Source organism: Sphaerodactylus townsendi, linkage group LG01 (assembly GCF_021028975.2).
Source record: "Sphaerodactylus townsendi isolate TG3544 linkage group LG01, MPM_Stown_v2.3, whole genome shotgun sequence".
In the NCBI taxonomy this organism is placed as follows: Eukaryota; Metazoa; Chordata; class Lepidosauria; order Squamata; family Sphaerodactylidae; genus Sphaerodactylus; species Sphaerodactylus townsendi.
The window spans coordinates 8,096,225-8,113,884 of record NC_059425.1 but is presented as its reverse complement, the minus strand read 5'-3'; the positions used below and the strand labels follow the sequence as shown (position 1 = coordinate 8,113,884).

Here is a 17,660-nt window from a genome sequence, read left to right as displayed (position 1 = left end):
CCTATAACTCATGCTATACTCTGTCTCAAAAAAAGATGATAGTAGGGCTGTACACGCCTCCACCACAGAACTCAATATACTGGACTTTGTTGAAGAGTGTTCCACCTGGGTCTCAGTGCCTACCACTTTGCAAAAGGCAAGTATTGGTGGCAGTCTTTCAACGAACCATAAATGCTCTTGTATCAAAGTACCATGTTCAATAACGCACAAAATTATCGTTTTTACAAAGGCAGCGTGTACAGATTAATGATAATTTTCATAGTAGTTCGGGACTATATTCCAAGGCGGAGGCCTACATTTCTAGACCATTACACCTCAATCGACCATACTAACATCTGCATTTTTTTTTCGTTTCAAGGCCTTGTTTCCCACTTCTCACCCAACGCATTTTTATTCACTGGTCAGCATACCTGGTCACACACACTCCATACCCCAAACCCCTCACTTCGTGGAAAAGTGACCCAAACTGCTCCCCACCATCACATACACACGCTACTACCATGCAGAGAGAAGAACTCATGCTGATAACTCTTCTGGGAAGCCCGCAGGAAGAAGAGATGGATTTATACCCCCCCCCCTTCTCTCATATAAGGAGACTCAAAGGGGCTTACAATCGCCTTTCCCTTCCCTGCCCCACACCCTGTGAAGTGGGTGGGGCTTAGGGAGCTCCAAAGAACTGTGACTGGCCCAAGGTCACCCCGCCGGTATGTGTTGGAGTGCACAAGCCAATCTGGTTCACCTGATAAGCCTCCACAGCTCAAGTGGCAGAGCAGGGAATCAAACCCAGTACTCCATATTAGAGTTCACCTGCACTACATCCACACAGGGGAGTTGATACAGGGCCTTGCTCTTTTCTAAGAGCAAAAATCCAGAGACAACTTTGGGTGGGATGGATAACCGGAAGCGCTGCCGAACCCAACAGCAGAGGTTCTAGAGCAGTGGTTCTCAACCTTCCTAACGCCACAACCCTTTAATACAGTTCCTCATGTAGTGGTGACCCCCAACCATAAAATTATTTGTGTCTTGGTTCCTAAGACCATCGGAAAGTTGTGTTTTCTGATCGTCTTAGGCAACCCCTGTGAAAGGGTCGTTCGACCCCCAAAGGGGTCGCAACCCATAGGTCGAGAACCGCTGTTCTAGAGCACCAGCTTGTCCTAAGGAGGCAGCATGAAAGGGGGAGGCAAACAGCACTCGATTCAAATTTTTATCATTACCTGCTATGATGACAAAATGCACCAGAAGAATGTATTCGAATCTCGTGTTTTGGTCATTTTTCCTTTTGTGCCACTTGGGAGATTTCACATATGGTGGGACAGCACGAAGAAGAGTTTGGATTTATATCTCTCTCCTGTAAGGAGACTCAAAGGGGCTTACAATCTCCTCCCCCGCCCCAACAAACACCCTGTGAGATGGGTGGGCTGAGAGAGCTCTGAAGAACTGTGACTAGCCCAAGGTCACCCAGCAGAAATACAGAAACACGCCTGGTTTACCGGATAAGCCTCAGCAGCTCAAGTGGCAGAGCGGGGAATCAAACCCGGTTCTCCAGATTAGAGTGCACCTGCTCTTAACCACTACGCCATGCTGGCTTTCGGCCTCTGCCCTCTCCCTGTTTTGTTCCCAAGGATCCATCCACCAGCAGAAGGGAGGGTGGGGGGGAGAAAGGTACAGCAGGCTGTAGCAGGAAGGCGAGCAGTTCCCTTCAAGAACACGGCTGAGCAAATACTTGCTGAGCAAAAAAACCTATCCCATTAATATCATTTACAGGATTTTGGGATATTCCTGTAGCATTTAGACATCGAAAGCTGGGCTTACGCGGTCTGGGACCTCCGTACCTGCGGGACCGTCTTATCCCATATGTCCCAAATCGGTCTCTGCGCTCGGCAGAGGCCAACCTACTGGTGATCCCTGGCCCCTCAATGATACGGCTGGCCTCCACCCGGGCCAGAGCCTTTACAGCTCTGGCCCCTGCCTGGTGGAACGCTCTCCCACCAGCTGTCCGGGCCCTGCGGGATCTTGCTGAGTTCCGCAGGGCCTGCAAGACAGAATTGTTCCACCGGGCCTTTGGTGAGACTAGCCGTTGACAGGGGCCCCTCTTTCCTTCTTCTGTTAGAACATCATGCGGTTCCTACCGCCCTTCCCCTTCTGGGGCTTTTTAGAGGGAATTGTTAGCAGGCGCCATCCTGAGTTAACATTAATTTAATATTAGAAGAAGAAGAAGAGTTTGGATTTATATCCCCCCTTTCTCTCCTGCAGGAGACTCAAAGGGGCTTACAATCTCCTTGCCCTTCCCCCCTCACAACAAACACCCTGCGAGGTGGGTGGGGCTGAGAGAGCTCCGAGAAGCTGTGACTAGCCCAAGGTCACCCAGCTGGCATGTGTGGGAGTGTACGGGCTAATCTGAATTCCCCAGAGAAGCCTCCACAGCTCAGGCGGCAGAGCTGGGAATCAAACCCGGTTCCTCCAGATTAGATACATGAGCTCTTAACCTCCTACGCCACTGCTGCTCCTATTAATTTATAAGCTGCATTTTAATGGGGTAGGGTTTATTTTTATTAGAGCCATATTAACTTATATTTATTGTTTTAACTTGACTGTGCTCTATCTGTACATTGTTCACTGCCCTGAGCCTTCCGGGGGAGGGCGGTCTATAAACCCAATAAATAATAATAATAATAATAATAATAATAATAATAATAATAATAATAATAATAATAATAATAATAATAACAACAACAACAACAACAACAACAACAACAACAACAACAACAACAACCACCCCCGTGACTGAGTGCATGGAAGAGAACCTAGTTTCCTACTCATGATTCCCACCAGAGAATGACCACATGAGGGTCGGCACGTACAGACGCCCCTCGCCCCAAAGTGACTGCCAGTAGCCGAATGGACAACGCGAGGCCCAGAGAACAGAGTGGGGTTTTCGTTTTTATATACAAGACACATTTATCCATTAAATTTAGAACACAGTACAAAAAAAACACTTCAACTAATTAATCTTACAATGCGGTTCATATCAATTACTGCTCTTATTCCTAATAATAAAGGGGGGCATTGTAGGGGGAGGGGACTCCAGGTGTTGACTCCTTTGGATCCGCCGGGCGGTACTTTTGGGGGGCGAGTGGGGACAGGAGTAAAGGAGTAGAAAAACAAAACAAAAAAAAAGGCCCCTACGGCTGAACAGCTCGTAATCTGAATGAATGCAGAGAGAGAGAAAATAAAAGAAAAAAAGATACAAATTCTATATTACATACAATTGAGGAGGGGGAGGGGAAAGAGAGGGCGGCTGGGTGGGGGGGACACCGAGCCCAGCCACGGGGGCTGAGCTCGCCGGGGCTGCGAGGGCCAAGCCGAGGTTAAGGGAGCTCCTCCCCCGGGGGGGTCCTTCTTTCTTGGTTAGGTTGCTGTAGATCGATCGTCTGCTTCTGTCCGTCTGTCCGTCTCTTGGTTGAAGTGTGGAGCCGCCCCGAGCCCCTTCAGTTGGCGCCCCAGTTGTAGCTATTGTAGGCGGACTTGTTTGCCTGCGATTTCTGCGGGATGGAACTTCCCTGGCTGCGCTGGCCAGTGGTGCTCTGCGGGGGAGGGGGGGATGACGGGACAAAAAGGAACAGAGAGAAAAGGGGGTTTACTCGAGGTCCCGCTATAGGGGAAGGAAGCCCTACTGCCCAAGGATATAAGGAAAGTCCTCAGCTGAATTCTGGGGGAACAGACAGGTTCTTGCACCACAAAAAGGACCTCAGGTGCATTCTCCTTCCAAACAGTCTACATTTGATGTATTGTCGAAGGCTTTCGTGGCTGGAATCACTTTTGCAGAGGGTGTGGTTTGATATGGTATCTTCCAGATGGGATTCATGGACTAGCACAATTCGCCAGCATGGCCACTTGGCCATGCTCAGGCACAATTGGCCATGCCGGGGCTGGCAGGTAAATATTGGGAATTCTAGTTCCATGAACATCTGGAGTGCCATAGGTTTGCCATGCCATCGTAAGATCTTTATCGAGGGTGTTGTGGATCTTCCGGAGTCGAATACCGGTCTGTCTCCGTAGCATTTTCTCCTGACTTTTCGCCTGCATCTGTGGCTGGCATCTTGAAGACGCAGCCGAAACGTCAGGAGAAAATGCTACTGGAACACGGCCATACAACCCAGAAAACCCACAACACACCAGTCTACATCTGAGTTCTGCATTCTACGTAACAAACCTGCTCACTGCACAAGAGTTTCTTTTCGTTGTCGTACCATCATCAGCCTTTATGGGAGCCGAATGTCTGGAAATCGCCACCTTGTTATTACTACTGGGTACATTTCTTATTTTATTGGGACGGTTTTATATTGTTTAGAATGTTTCATTAAGGCGGGAGCCCTCCCCTGAGCCCGAGAGGGGAGGGGCAGCGTAGTCATCACAAATAACAGTAATAACAATAACACTGGCAGGAGGTGCTGCTGTCTGAGGAACAGATTGGTGGGATCCAAACCATTATCTGATTGGCAGATTTCTGCCACGCTCTTCCCCTGCTTCCGACCCCGCAAAGACCCTATCCTTGGGCTTGCAGGTGGACACAGCTTCCTGCCCTGAACACATGGAGTTGTCTGTGTACACAGATGAGAACCCCAGATAGCATCTTCCTGAGGGGTTGAACAGGACCGCTGCGGGGGAAAGGGAGCGGTACTTCTGCTGGGGTGTTCTGCTAACGGATTGCTGACTCCAAGCCTATCCATGCTCCTTGCCTGAAAATGGAACAGGAGCTTGAGAACGTTGCTGGCTCTGCTTACGTCGAATCAATAGACTAGTATTGGGGTTTTCTTCTCAGGGTCATCGTATCGTTCCAGCAAACACGGCCATACAAATCCGAAAACCCCCAACACTCCCTGAAGTGGGATCCCAGCTAGAAAGCCTTTTGAGAATTACATTGAAACATCTTCTAATGGGAGAAATTGCCCGCGACATGCGAATTTTGGAAAACCTACAGATCAGGAAAGTAATTTCATTCCTATATATTGTCAAGGCTATTTTCATGGTTGGATTCAATTATCGATAGGAGTTTATGCGACCGTTGCTGTGTCATCAGAGACGTTTTGTTATCTTGGGGATGCCAGATCTGTATGAGATTCGCCAGATAGGGTCTTTCACAGAGAAGTTCCGTTACTAGACACAGTGTGTAACAGACTTCTCTCTGTGATACACTCTTCTGAGGGGATGCTACAGCCAGCAGGTGGTGTTTAAACATTGTATCAACCAGATCTACAAGACCATGGCCACACAGCCCGAAAAACCCACTACACCTACTCTGTTCTCTAACCTTTCTTTTGCGCTGCAGACACACAAGAACTATTCCATTGTTTCTCACAGCCAAAAGGACTTCTGGACCATGGCTATACAACCCGGAAAACCCACAACACCCAGCTTGAGAATGTTTTGCAGAACTTTGCAAAGTCGAGGGCTTCACGTGAGATCACTGATGACCAGCTAGTGGCTCATCCCAGGATTTTAAAAAAAGGTCCGTGCACAAGTGCTGTTAAGCTACACCTAGTTTTCAAGGCAAGAGATGATGCGGTTGCCATTGCCCTCCTTGCCTGCTCTCCTCGCCCGGTTAGTGGCCCCAGCCTTCCCTGGTGGCCTCTGGTGCAAATGCTATAGGGCTGGCACAGCATAGCTGCTGAGATCTAGCATACGTACCGTCAATCCACTTTTACACCCAAAAGGCTAATTCATTTGTTGCAAGACAATAATTGCTTTTGAATCTTTATAGTATAACGTACATGCAAAAAAATGCTTCTCTAATCATTCACCAAAATAAATCATTCAGACTCACCATGCTAGAAGACAAATGGCCACAATGTATTATTATGGAGAAGTGCGGTCAGCTGTAGTCTCAGAAGAGCAAAGGTCAATAACCATTAGTTCAAACCTCTTTGAGAGCATTGCATACTGAATAATAAGCATTAAGCCTTACCGAAGCGATTTCCTCAGACCAAACCCTACCGGAGCCCAAGCAAAAATATTATGCCTAAGCCAAAATACTGGCCATTGAATTCAAGCGATGATTGACAAATGTTTATGTTGTTAAGTTTCATTGTTTAAATAATAATAAAAAAGATTGTCTAAGCCAGAATATGGATGCTGATTGATGACAGACAAATGTAAGTTGTGATGATTTTTTGTTTAAACAACTTCAAAAAGAATTATTGTCTTGGGACAAGTGAATTAGCCTTTTGGGTGTAAAAGTGGACTGACGGCACACCTACCCCATAATTTTTTGAATATGGTGAGATCCTGTATTAATGCAACAAGGCAAGCAAACAAAATATATAACACTATTTTACTGACTACAAAAAGGATGTGGGAAAATAAAGCAGGCCCAATGCTTTACTAATAAAGCAGGCCCAATGCGGGAAAATAAAGCAGGCCTAATAAAGTTTTGGGGAGCAGCAGTGCTAGAGGTGGAGGTTAAGAGTTTCGCATCTAATCATTCCTGAGGAACCGGCTTTGATTCCCAGGCTCTGCTGCCTGAGCTGTGGGAGGCTTATCTGGGGAATCTCAGATTAGCCTATGCACTCCCACATGCTGTTGAGATTTGACCTGGCTGTCATTAGTTGAGCTCTCAGCCATCTCCAGCTCTTCATTGGGTGCAGCTTTGTTGTGAGGGAAGGAAGGGCATCAGGAGATTGTAAGCCCCTTTGAGTCTCCTACAGGAGAGAAAGGGGGGATATAAATCCAAACTCTTCTTCTCCTCTTCGTCTACTATCAAGTGCAGCTAACAAGCATCATATTACAACCAAGAATCCACTGAACACGAAATTGAGAAATCTTCCACTAATGTTCTCAGAAATATATACATATATAAAGTTTATCTCCACAAGATCCCTTTACATAAGATCTGTACATGAGACCTGACATTCAAGATCCACAAGACAAGTTTCCCAGCGGTTATTCCCTGTTTCACAGGGCAGGAAAAGCTCCCTGCCTTTGCTTAAAACTTAATTTCTCTGTCTTACTTGGACTTTCGGGGAATCCTGGCTTTATGCATGCTTCCAAAAATATTAATTAACTATTTCTCAATTTTGCATTAGGTGGATTTTTGGTTACAGTATTATATCTGTTAGTTGCACTTTATAGTAAAACAGTGCACATACTTTAGTTTCCAGAATCCTTTTTGTAACCAATAAAATAGTGTTATACATCAGGCTAGCTAATATACCAGTCAGGACAAAACCATCTGTATATAGAAGAAGAAGTTTGGATTTATAGCCCACCTTTCTCTCCTGTAAGAAGACTCAAAGTGGCTGACAAACTCCTTTTCCTTCTCCACTCACAACAAACACCCTGTGAGGTGGGTGGGGCTAGATGAGCTCCAAAGAAACCTGTGTGATGCTGAAGCCCAAGGTTACCCAGCAGGGAATGGTAGGTTTTGTGTTGCAGAAACCCATCTGGTTCACCAGATAAGCCTCAGTCACTCAGGTGGTGGAGTGGGGAATCCAACCCAGTTCTCCAGATTAGAATCCACCTCCGTTTGCTAACCACTAATGCCATGTTGGCTGTCCCGATCCATTCCCAAGTAATCCTTCCTCCTCACAGCCTTCATTGTTTCTCTTGCTCTTTCTTTATCTCTGTTCCATTTTCTTTCTCCCTCCCTTCCTTTCCTCCTCCCTCTCTATGTTCCTTTTAGCTAGATTAGGCTTTGGATGATAGCACTATTAGGAAATTGGCAACAGTTGTGAATTCTTGGTGTAAGCCAGTTTTGGGGAAGGGCAGCTAATGAATGAACGAATGAATACAGGAACAAATGAATAAAATAAACAAACCCCAAGCACTGACAAGTCAACAACCCCAGGACCGCATGAGAGTAAGCGAAAAAAATTTTGTAATGCTAAAGAGGTACATTCTGCACCTCCCAATCAGCACCTCCTGTTCCGGGGGCAAGGGCCAACCACTATCGGGCACCAGGCTAGGCAAAAGACATGAGTCACTTGAGAGGTTCTTTTACCTGGTCTTCTTGCTGGCGTTGGAAGTACAGAATCGACTGCAATTTTAGGAAGGTGGAGGCAGGCCGAGGATATGGAAAATATAAGGACACATTATGACAACACTCCCTGGAGTCAGAGCGTGGGATGGGTGAGTTTGGGACGCCAATGACTCTACCAAGGATGCCGGAAGAGAAGGGCTATCCGGGCAGACTTGGTATGATCCAGAAGCAAGGGAAGGGGGCTTTTTTTTTCATTTTTAGGGGGACACAAGAACACCTAAAATGATCAACCCTGGTGTCTTCCTCTCATGCGCCAAGCCTGGTGTCATTGTTCATGCCGGCCACGTGGGATACCGCTGGCAACAAATTTGCAAGTATGTGAGAGAGACACCTGGCGCTCGGGTGGAGTGACACAGCAGGAGGAACGGACCGTGCCAAGGGGGGGGCCATAAAACGCCACTCCGCCCGGCCCCTGCTGCAGGTGGTGATGCAAAGATCTGGAGAAAGTGCTGCTGCTGATGCTAAGGCCAGGGATGTGCATGAATCTGCTCGGCGTAGCGGTAGGGCGTGCAGCCGGGTTTGGTTGATGGGGCCGCCATGCCAGTTCACACGCACGCAAGTTGGAACGAGGCCGGTAAGTTCCGGGTGTGGAAACTCCCTGCTTTTCAAAGGACTGCTGTGTGGGGCAGAGAGAAATGCAAAGGGCGTGAGCACACTTCCTGCTATGCAGGATGTGATGAAATGATTTCAAATAACCTGAAATGGCCACATGACATCCAGGAGGGGCAGTGGGCCACAGAGTATACTGGGAAAGCAGCTCCCGTGGGCCCCTTTCCTTACACTGCCTGTGAATATTTCAAACCGGCTGCTTTACTCAAGACCCTCGGAGCCAAAGCAGAAAAGGCCTTGCACTCAGGGTTGCTAGTATTCAAATAGGAGAGTTCACCTGCAGTGTTTCTTCAGATAGTTCATGGATTCAATTCTTACCACCAGCCCCTGCCAGCATGGCCAATTGGGGCTGATGGGATTTGTAGTCCATGAACATCCGGAGAGCCGCAGGTTGCAGACCCCTGATCCAGACGGATACCAAAACAAAGGGAAACATCTAGGAATACCAAAAACATGTTGAGGCTAGAAAATTAAATGGAAAACACTTCCTCAATAAATGAACATACCATTTAATTATACCATTTTTTGTACAGCTAAAGCCACATTTTTTTTCAAAATTAGCCATTAAATATCAATGGTTAATAAGCATATATGTAATAAAAATCAGACCAAGATCAAAGCAGCTTTTACGGACCCAATATAGTAAGACAGCATCCAAAGTCGGGTCATGATAATGGCCAAAATATCAAAGGCTTCTTGCTTGTTAACAATATATATGGTTTTCCCTGCTTCACCTTTACACTCCTCTTATTAATTCTTATTCTTGTATTGAAATAATTTGCTTAGTGAAACTTCACAATTATCTTTTGTTGTTGTTACGCTGCCTTCAATTGGAAGGAGAAGAAATGCTTTGTGGCTAATGAAGAGGAAGCTTCACCCTCATTTTGGATTAAGAAATGCGGGTTTATTGGCTGCTTGTTTTGTTTCTTTAACACATGACATCTTTGATTTCAAGGCCATATTTCACCCTAATTCTGATTTTATTTGTTGATAACTTAATAAAAATGTATTTTTTTTAAAACAATATATGCTTCATTCAAGACTATAATGGAATTCCGCTAATTGTTAACAATATGCCATATTCTTTAACTCTATTGTCAGCAACACTCAGATAATCTGGAGAGAATTTTCTCTGTTCCTAGTAGTTGGAGGTAAGCCGCTGCTAGTTTTCAAGTGCCATTCTAGCCGCCATTTTGTTCTAGGCTGCCTGATGATTATAGGCAAAACAGAATCTCGGTTATCTCCCTCTGTTTCAAAGAATCTCTCTTCAGTGCTCTTGATACATCTAGAGACCCGCAAAATCAGCCTTTTTCTTTGTAGAGCTAGCTTCCAGGTACTGAGAGCAGCATGATGTAGTAGTTAAGAGCAAGTGCACTCTAATGTGGAGAACCAGGTTCGATTCCCCGCCTGGGCCACTTGAGCTGTGGGAGCCAGGATTAGCTTATGCACTCCAACACATGCCAGCTGGGTGACCTTGGGCTAGTCACCAGTTCTTTTGGAGCTTCCTTCTCAGTTCTTCCACCCCACTTCACAGGGTGTGAGGGGGGAAGGGCAAGGAGATTGTAAGCCCCTTTGAGTCTCATTAAAGAAGAGGAAAGGGGGGGAGGTATAAATCCAAACTCTTCTTCTTCTACTTACTAGTGTACTTAAAATGGCGTCCCTGGTCGGTATCTAGATGGAGGCTGGAGTTCACCTAAAGTTTACCTGCTGGTCTCCAGACTACAGATACCGGTTTCCCCGGAGGAAGTGACAGCTTCAGAGGGCGGGCTCTATGATATCACATCCTGCTGGAGCCCCCCCTCCCCCCACCAACAAGCTGCCCCAGGTTACTTACACCCAAATCTCCAGGGATTTCCCAAGCCAGAGTTGGCAACCCTAGCCCCCTGCTCCTAGCTCTCCTAGCTCTCGTGCTGCTCACTGGCCTGAGTTTCAGGAACAGGAAAACGGGCCTTCCTTTTGCCATCTTTCAAGAGACCCAGGGAATAACACATGCTTGAAAAAGGGAATAACACATGCTTGAAAAGGGAAGGGCACACAACATCCAGAGCATCTTTTTAATATGCGGGCTCTCCAAAGGAGTCATCGCAGACCCTCTCGGTCTGTTTTGGATGAGCGGACTTCAGTCGCACCTAACTTTCAAAAAATTCAGAATCCTCCTTTGCCCGCTGATGCATTCTAATTGTGCAAAGCAAATATTTATACCCGGTCTAACTACCGCTGAACGTTATGGCTTTGAATCTAAGCCATGAAAGCGTAGCAATTTTGAGTCTGCAAATCTCGTTTTAAGAATCTGGGAGGTGACTTTCTGTCAAAAACGGCCCTAAACTTTGACCCCGGTGACCATCGCCCACATGGAAGACCAAAGGAACTATGGATGGACAGCACGTTTGTCACATTACGCGCGCGGCGTGAACCTTTTTATCCCTTAAAAAAAATGCCCAAAATCGCCATATTTGACGGCTAAGGAAATGAGCCAGTGCCAGCGCCCTCCCCGGGCGAAGGGAAGAAGAAGACGGTGACTTTCTGTTTTAGTGCAAACCCAGCAAAGAATATGAGAAGCTAGCTGGAATTTGGCACGCTGCCAATCAGAAATTGGCCAATGGCCCATTAAGGCAAAGGTCCCCTCCCCCAACTTAACCCGTGAATTGGACAATATAATGTAAAGATCAAGAGCTGTACAGATATGAACCAGCTTTCTACAAGACGCGCTACATAAAAGAATCCCAAAAAGTTACCGCCCTGCAAAAAACGCTCAAAGGGTAGTGCAAAATACACCGTTTAAGCGCCCCAAACTGGTACCTCTCATTCACAAATTAAAAACACTCATCGGTTAGAGTTGTGTTAACTGGAAGGACGGTTTCAGCAGCATTTATTTCCCTGACGCTTCACCTGCATCTGTGGTTGGTATCTTCAGAGCATCTTTCAGATCCTTCCGGTACATGCCAGCCACGGTGCAATGGCATGTAAACGCCAGCAGAGAATGCTTGCCAGAACACGCCATTTTCAGCCCGGAAACCACACAGCACCCCAGTGATTCCGGCCGTGAAAGCCTTCGACAATACTCCACGTCATCCTGGCTTAAACAGATACCTTTTCCTCAGTGGTCCCAAGCAGCAGCTTCTTTACAGGACTCACTTTTTTAGATATTTTAATTTGCTGTTCTGGACATGTTTTAACAAACTGTTATCAATTTAATTGTAACAATATCAGTGAATTTTCACTGAAGCTCCTTTCTTACCTGTTTCAATTTCTGACCTCCCTCACCACACAGCGTGTGTGACTGCTTAATGCTGTTGATCTACGATGGCATCTACACTTTCTAGACTTTCTCAATAACTGGGTCTAGTGTGAACTAGATTATGGGCTATGAGTAGAACGCCAAGTTAAATATGAGCAGCCAATGTGATCCTGCGACAAAAAGGGCTAATGCGAACTTGGGGTGTATCAACAGAGGCATAACATCCACATGGCAAGATGTCATGGTCCCACTGTATGCTGCGTTGGTCAGGCCACACCTGGAGCTGGATTGTACTGTGCAGAATAGCAAAATCCACTTGCAAACAACGGTGGAAGTGGATTGAAAGTGCATTACTCAGCATTACTTGTGCAGAAGGGGCCTCGGAGTTTTTCAACACACTACGAGAGGGAAGAAAGAATTCTCAACTCAGGTCAAACAAATCAATTGAAAAAAATACGGATGGACAACTGTCTATGGGTTCAAACATCCCCACAGCCCTGAAGGGTAGGCTGGTGGCCTGTACTGCAGACAGAGAAAGGCGCGCGGGCGGGAAAAGGTGGGCATGCACAAGCCCATTTGGCAAATCAACACCTGTGAATTCTCAACTCGTAGGTCATGATCTTCACCCTCATGCTGCAGCAAGAAAGAGAGGTAAGACTCCTTGGTAACTTATCACTTGGGGGACCCGTGGGTCTGAGAGAGAAAGAGTGATGACCAATTGGCCCTGATTCCATAAGCCGTTCCTTGTGCCTCATCTCCAACTGCAACAGGGCGGGCGCACATCCTTGTGTGGTGGAATATCCTCAGATGCAGTACTAACCTGTGTTTTGGAGTAGACTGAGCCAGAGATATCTGGCACGCCCGTGTTACTGGATGTTACTGACACACCTGGAGGCAAAAAAAAGAAACAAAATAGGTCAGTGATGGCAAACCTTTTCGAGACCGAGTGCCCAAATTGCAACCCAAAACCCACTTATTTATCGCAACGTGCCAACATGGCAATTTAACCTGAATACTGAGGTTTAAATTAGAAAAAATGGTTGGCTCTGGCGTACGCGCACTCAGGAGTAAAGCTTGGTGGTAGTTGGTGGCTTTGCTTTAAAACAAACCATGCAACTCTTCTAACAGTGAATCACTCACCCTAGAGGGAAGTTTACTCAGAAGCAAGCCCCATTGCCAGCAAACCGAAGCTTACTTGTGCGTAAAGATACCTTAGCTTCTTGCATTGAAAGCATCAGTGGGTTTAATACGCTTAACAGGGTTACCTATACTGCTTCCCCAAAATCTAGGTCTTAAATTTAATCGCTAATAATTCGAAAGCCCAGCAGTCTGTTGTGCCAGTAGATGTGTGTGTAGGGGCTTATCTCCCCATGATGAACTCTGGTGCGTGAATGTGAGAGGGTTCGAGCGCCACCCTCCTAAAACCGCCATAGGTCGCCATCAATGGAAATAGGGTATGGAGCCAGTGAATAACCATAGAGGAGTCCCCAACCTTTTCTGCATCTGAACACATCTGAAATTCTGACATGGCGTGGTGGACACAAGGACGTAACGGCTGTCTCAAAATGGCTGCTGCATGAGGCGGAGTGGCCGGAAAACAACTGCCGCAGCTTAACTGTGGTAATGTGGAGTAGATGCTTGAGCTGAGCTGGCAGCCGCTGCCAAAGGAACATTTAAAAATGGCCCCAAACCACTTTCAAAAAACCATTTGTGGATGCAAGAAAATGTGTGCCCCCCGTGTTGGGGACCCCTGCCCTAGAGAGACAAGTCCAAATCCCTTCCCTAGCTCCTGTTCAGACCCACCCCACAGACCCACAATGAGCTGGTGACATCCATGCCAGTCTTGTCCAGAATTCTGAACATGCAGCACAGATTCTAGCCATCATGAGGACTGAAAGCAGATTGAGGGCAGGCAAAGCATGCCCTACGAGGAAAGACTTAGGGAGCTGGGGGTGTTTAGTTTGGTGAAGAGAAGGTTAAGAGGTGACATGATAGCCATGTTTAGATATCTTGTTGGTGAGGGAGCAAGCTTGTTTTCTGCAGCTCCAGAGACTAGGACCAGGAGTCATGGGTTCCAGGTGAAGGGAAAGAGATTCCACCTAAACATCAGGGAAAACTTCCTGACCGGGTCAGGGTTGTCGGACGCGGAAATGCACGCTAAATAGAGAGTGGTGCAGTGTCTCTTTCTGTGGAGGTTTTTAAAGAAAGGCTGGATGGCCATCTGTCAGAGGCGCTTTGATTGTGTGTTCCTGCATGGCAGGTGGATTGGACTTGATGGCCCTTGATGGGTCTCTTCCGACTCTATGATTCTATGAAAGCAGCTTGAGGTCAGGCAAAACCAGCAACTACCCACTCCTGAACTTTTGAGGCTAACGGTCATCAGCCATCGGGGCATATGCTAACAGAGAGGGGTAGTTTGTTCGGTAAGAATTCTGACATGGCATGGTGGGCATCTCCACAAAATGGCTGTCAGAAAACAGCAGCTGCAAGAGGCAGAGCTGTCACATGGTGAAGATTCTTCTGCTGTGGCAGCAGCTGATGCCCAATCAAATCGGGGGGGGGGGGGCAACTAGAAGTCTGACCCTCTTTCCAAAAAACACTTTGCAGAACTGGACACTGTGTCAAGAACCCGTTAGGCAGGATGCTGCCTGGTATCTGTATCCTGATTGCAATTTCCATGTAACCTCGACATGAGGCCACTAACCTGGATAGCTTGATCTGAGATTGCAAATGCCTTAACAGACCAGGTGCTCAGGAGCAACAGCCGCAGAAAGCCATTGCTTTCACATCCTGCATGTGAGATCCCAAAGGCATCTGGTGGGCCATCATGAGTAGTGAGAGCTGGACCAGATGGATTCTGGTCTTGTATCCAGCAGGTTCTTTCTATGCTCTTATGGGAATTTACTGGCCTTTGTGCCCCCTTTCCTCTCACGGCATAGGTAAGCCAAATCCCAGCTCTCCAGAGGTGTCAACTCCCGTCAGCCTGAGCTGTGGAGGCTTATCTGGGGAATTCAGATTAGCCAGTGCACTCCCTGCAACACATGCCAGCTTGGGCACCTGGGGCCAGTCACAGCCCTGGGAGCTCTCCTTCAGCCCCACCTACCCCACAGGTGCTCAGAGCCAGAGGGGGGAAGGGGGGAAGGGCAAGGAGATTGTAAGCCCCTTTGAGTCTCCTGCAGGAGAGAAAGGGGGGATATAAATCCAAACTCTTCTTCTTCTTCTTCTTCTTCTTGATATGTAAAGGGGTCTGTCTCCTTTGCTCTTTTCCTTCCTCTGTTTATTGCTTTGACACCGACAGAGCAAGATGTTTCCTGTCCTGCCCTGGAATCTCACTTCCCACCACGCTTCATAGGACCTTGCCACCCTAGTGCATTCCCTCACCATCCCGAGGAGTCTCTCTGCCCCTTTAAACAGACACAAACCATTGGTCTCAGAGGGAAGGTGCAAGGCATGGTGGCTCTGCTGCATCCTAAGCCTCAATAACCTTTTCTCTGGGAAAGCGGGAGGGGGAATAACGCAAGATAAAGGTGCCCAGCAAAGCCAGGTTGAACAGAACTAGCTTTCTCAAGCTAGGCACTTGCTGCCTTTCAATAAACGCTACTGATCAAGAATCCAGAGTCTGTTTATTGACTCAAGGTCCAAGACCTAACAACCCCACCACAAAGTGCTGTTCCCCATCTGTGCCAAACTTAGAGCCAGAAAAACCTAAAACCAGAACTCTAGACTGTGAATTTCGCCTTCCTGCTGTACTGTATCTTCTCCTATCTTTGGCAGGACACGGCTGAAAGATAGGAAGGCTGAATTTCACCTTCCCCCACCTTCTGTCAGGGTGTCTGTATTTGCATTGCCATGCTGCTGCTCTCAATGCACCGTGGAGGATGGAATGGGTTTACCGCATTTCTAACCTGTATTGTCACAACTGTTGCTGTAGAATGTGGGAGCAGTACCAGGTGGAGTCTCGAAGGGGTCACTGCTTCTGCCCATCTGTGATGCGTTATTCCTCCCAACCACCCTACTTTTAGGCTGCTTTGAGGGGTTGCCAGTTGTTTTTTAACTACTGACGTGGTTTTCCCAGTTCTGGTTTCTTTAGCCAGGGAAGATCCCACACCATTAAAACCACTGTTCGCGGTCAGACAAGAGTTTGTGTGTGTGTTTGGGATTCCACCCCTTAAGCCAGGAATCTCCCCGCAGGCTTAACCCTACTGCCGTGCATTGCTGGAATTTCACCTTCATTTTTTTTAATTGCAGGGAACTACCTGTGGACATGACTTCGCTTCGAAACCTGCCAGCTGGGAGAAGTGCTCATGGTGAGCAGAAGCTGGGCGCCCCATTTCCGCCATGACTTGACTGGACCGAGACTTCTGATTCTGCCTCAACTGGACCCCGCTGAGGGGCCTCGGATGCAGCTGGGGCAACCGCCTCGAGCCGGGACCCCCACTCACCCTCGCTTCAGACTCTACCAAACCTGTTCCTGACTGCCCTGGGTGATGCCCAGGGACGTTACCGCCATCGCTGGCCAGGCCCGGATTATTATCAGACTCACAGACCAGGGATTTGGTAGTGTGCTGGGCGACCGTGACCTCTGGCTGGAAATGTATTTGCTGCCGTCGCCTATCCAAGGCGAGCTTCATTCCTCCTGCTGAGGCGGTTGAGGCATAATGCTTGTGACTGTATGCCATTAGCTGCTTCTAGTAATCGCTTGGGTTGATAAGTATACAGAGCGGCACAAATATGTTGGGGGAGTTTCCCCCTCTCTCCCCACTCTGCCTCACCCTCCCACCCCTCCACCCCCACGTCCTGCTCACCAGTGCTGTATCCGTGGGAGCCATAGCCACTGGGCTGCTGAAACGGGGGTCGAGGCTGCCTATCGCCGATGGACGCACGCCAGCTGCTTAGAAGAGGTAGGCGAACCTGGGAGAGCAAAGCGCCTGGATGTGTCAGCTGCACGGGGTCGGGAGGGCTTGCCCCTTACCCCCCACCCTCAAGAGGCCCACCAGCGTGGCCTCCCCACTCATGGGAACACGGGCAGGCCCCATACCGAAGGTACAAGGTGCCCCGTGACCTGCCCGGGGACACGGCAGGCTGGTGAAGCTGTAGCCGGGCAGGGCCGGTTCAGGAAGGCCCTGTTGGGTGGTGTGGGAAGCGCTCATGCCTGTTCTGTTGGGTTGCGCCCAGGGTGGTCGCCGGCGCTGGGAGGGAGGCTGGCCACAAACTGTTCGGGAGGTCACCTGGGCGGAGAGAGCGAGGCGCTGGAGTGAGGTGCCTCATCCAACTGGCTGGGCGCTTGAAGGCCGACTGGCTTGCCTCCCAGCCTTCAGCGTAGTTAAACACACAGCAGTAAGTAGCTTACTTGCTCACTTTATTACCTACCACAGACTTCCCCGCTCCCCAGTTTCCCCCCCAGCTGTTGGAGCTCTTTTCTCAGCTCCTTTGGGATGGAGTCCCCTCCCACACACACACACACACACCCCACAATTCATTCTGCCACACCTGGAGGGTCTACGTTTTTATAATTCCCCCTCTGGATGTAGCGATTGAGGATTAATGGTTTAGGGTAAAATTATTTGCTCAGCCCTGCCTTCCCCCTCTCCCTCCCACCCCCTGCTCCTTCGCTCCCTCCCTCTCCCTTCCCCCATCTCTTTCTCTCTTCCTTCCGCTCCTTCACTCCCTCTCTCCTGCTCCTACTCTCTCTTGTCTCCCTCCTTCCTGCTCCTTCTTTCCCTCCCGCTCCCCAGCTCCTTCTCTCCCTTCCTCCTGTTTTTTCCCTTCTCTATCCCC

The 17,660-nt window shown here is 48.2% G+C and overlaps 1 protein-coding gene across 1 annotated transcript in view; it reads right to left on the bottom strand.

Annotated features, from left to right (window-relative positions):
• Nucleotides 1–2,927: 2,927 nt before the first annotated feature.
• Nucleotides 2,928–17,660, bottom strand: part of UBAP2L (ubiquitin associated protein 2 like) — a 79,382-nt gene continuing 64,649 nt past the window's right edge. Inside the window, 7 exon segments of the mRNA XM_048503439.1 lie at nt 2,928–3,584; nt 7,997–8,038; nt 8,427–8,651; nt 12,703–12,770; nt 16,688–16,793; nt 16,877–17,026; nt 17,028–17,110. Of these exon segments, the coding sequence (XP_048359396.1) occupies nt 3,489–3,584; nt 7,997–8,038; nt 8,427–8,651; nt 12,703–12,770; nt 16,688–16,793; nt 16,877–17,026; nt 17,028–17,110 (770 nt within the window). The 3' untranslated portion in view covers nt 2,928–3,488.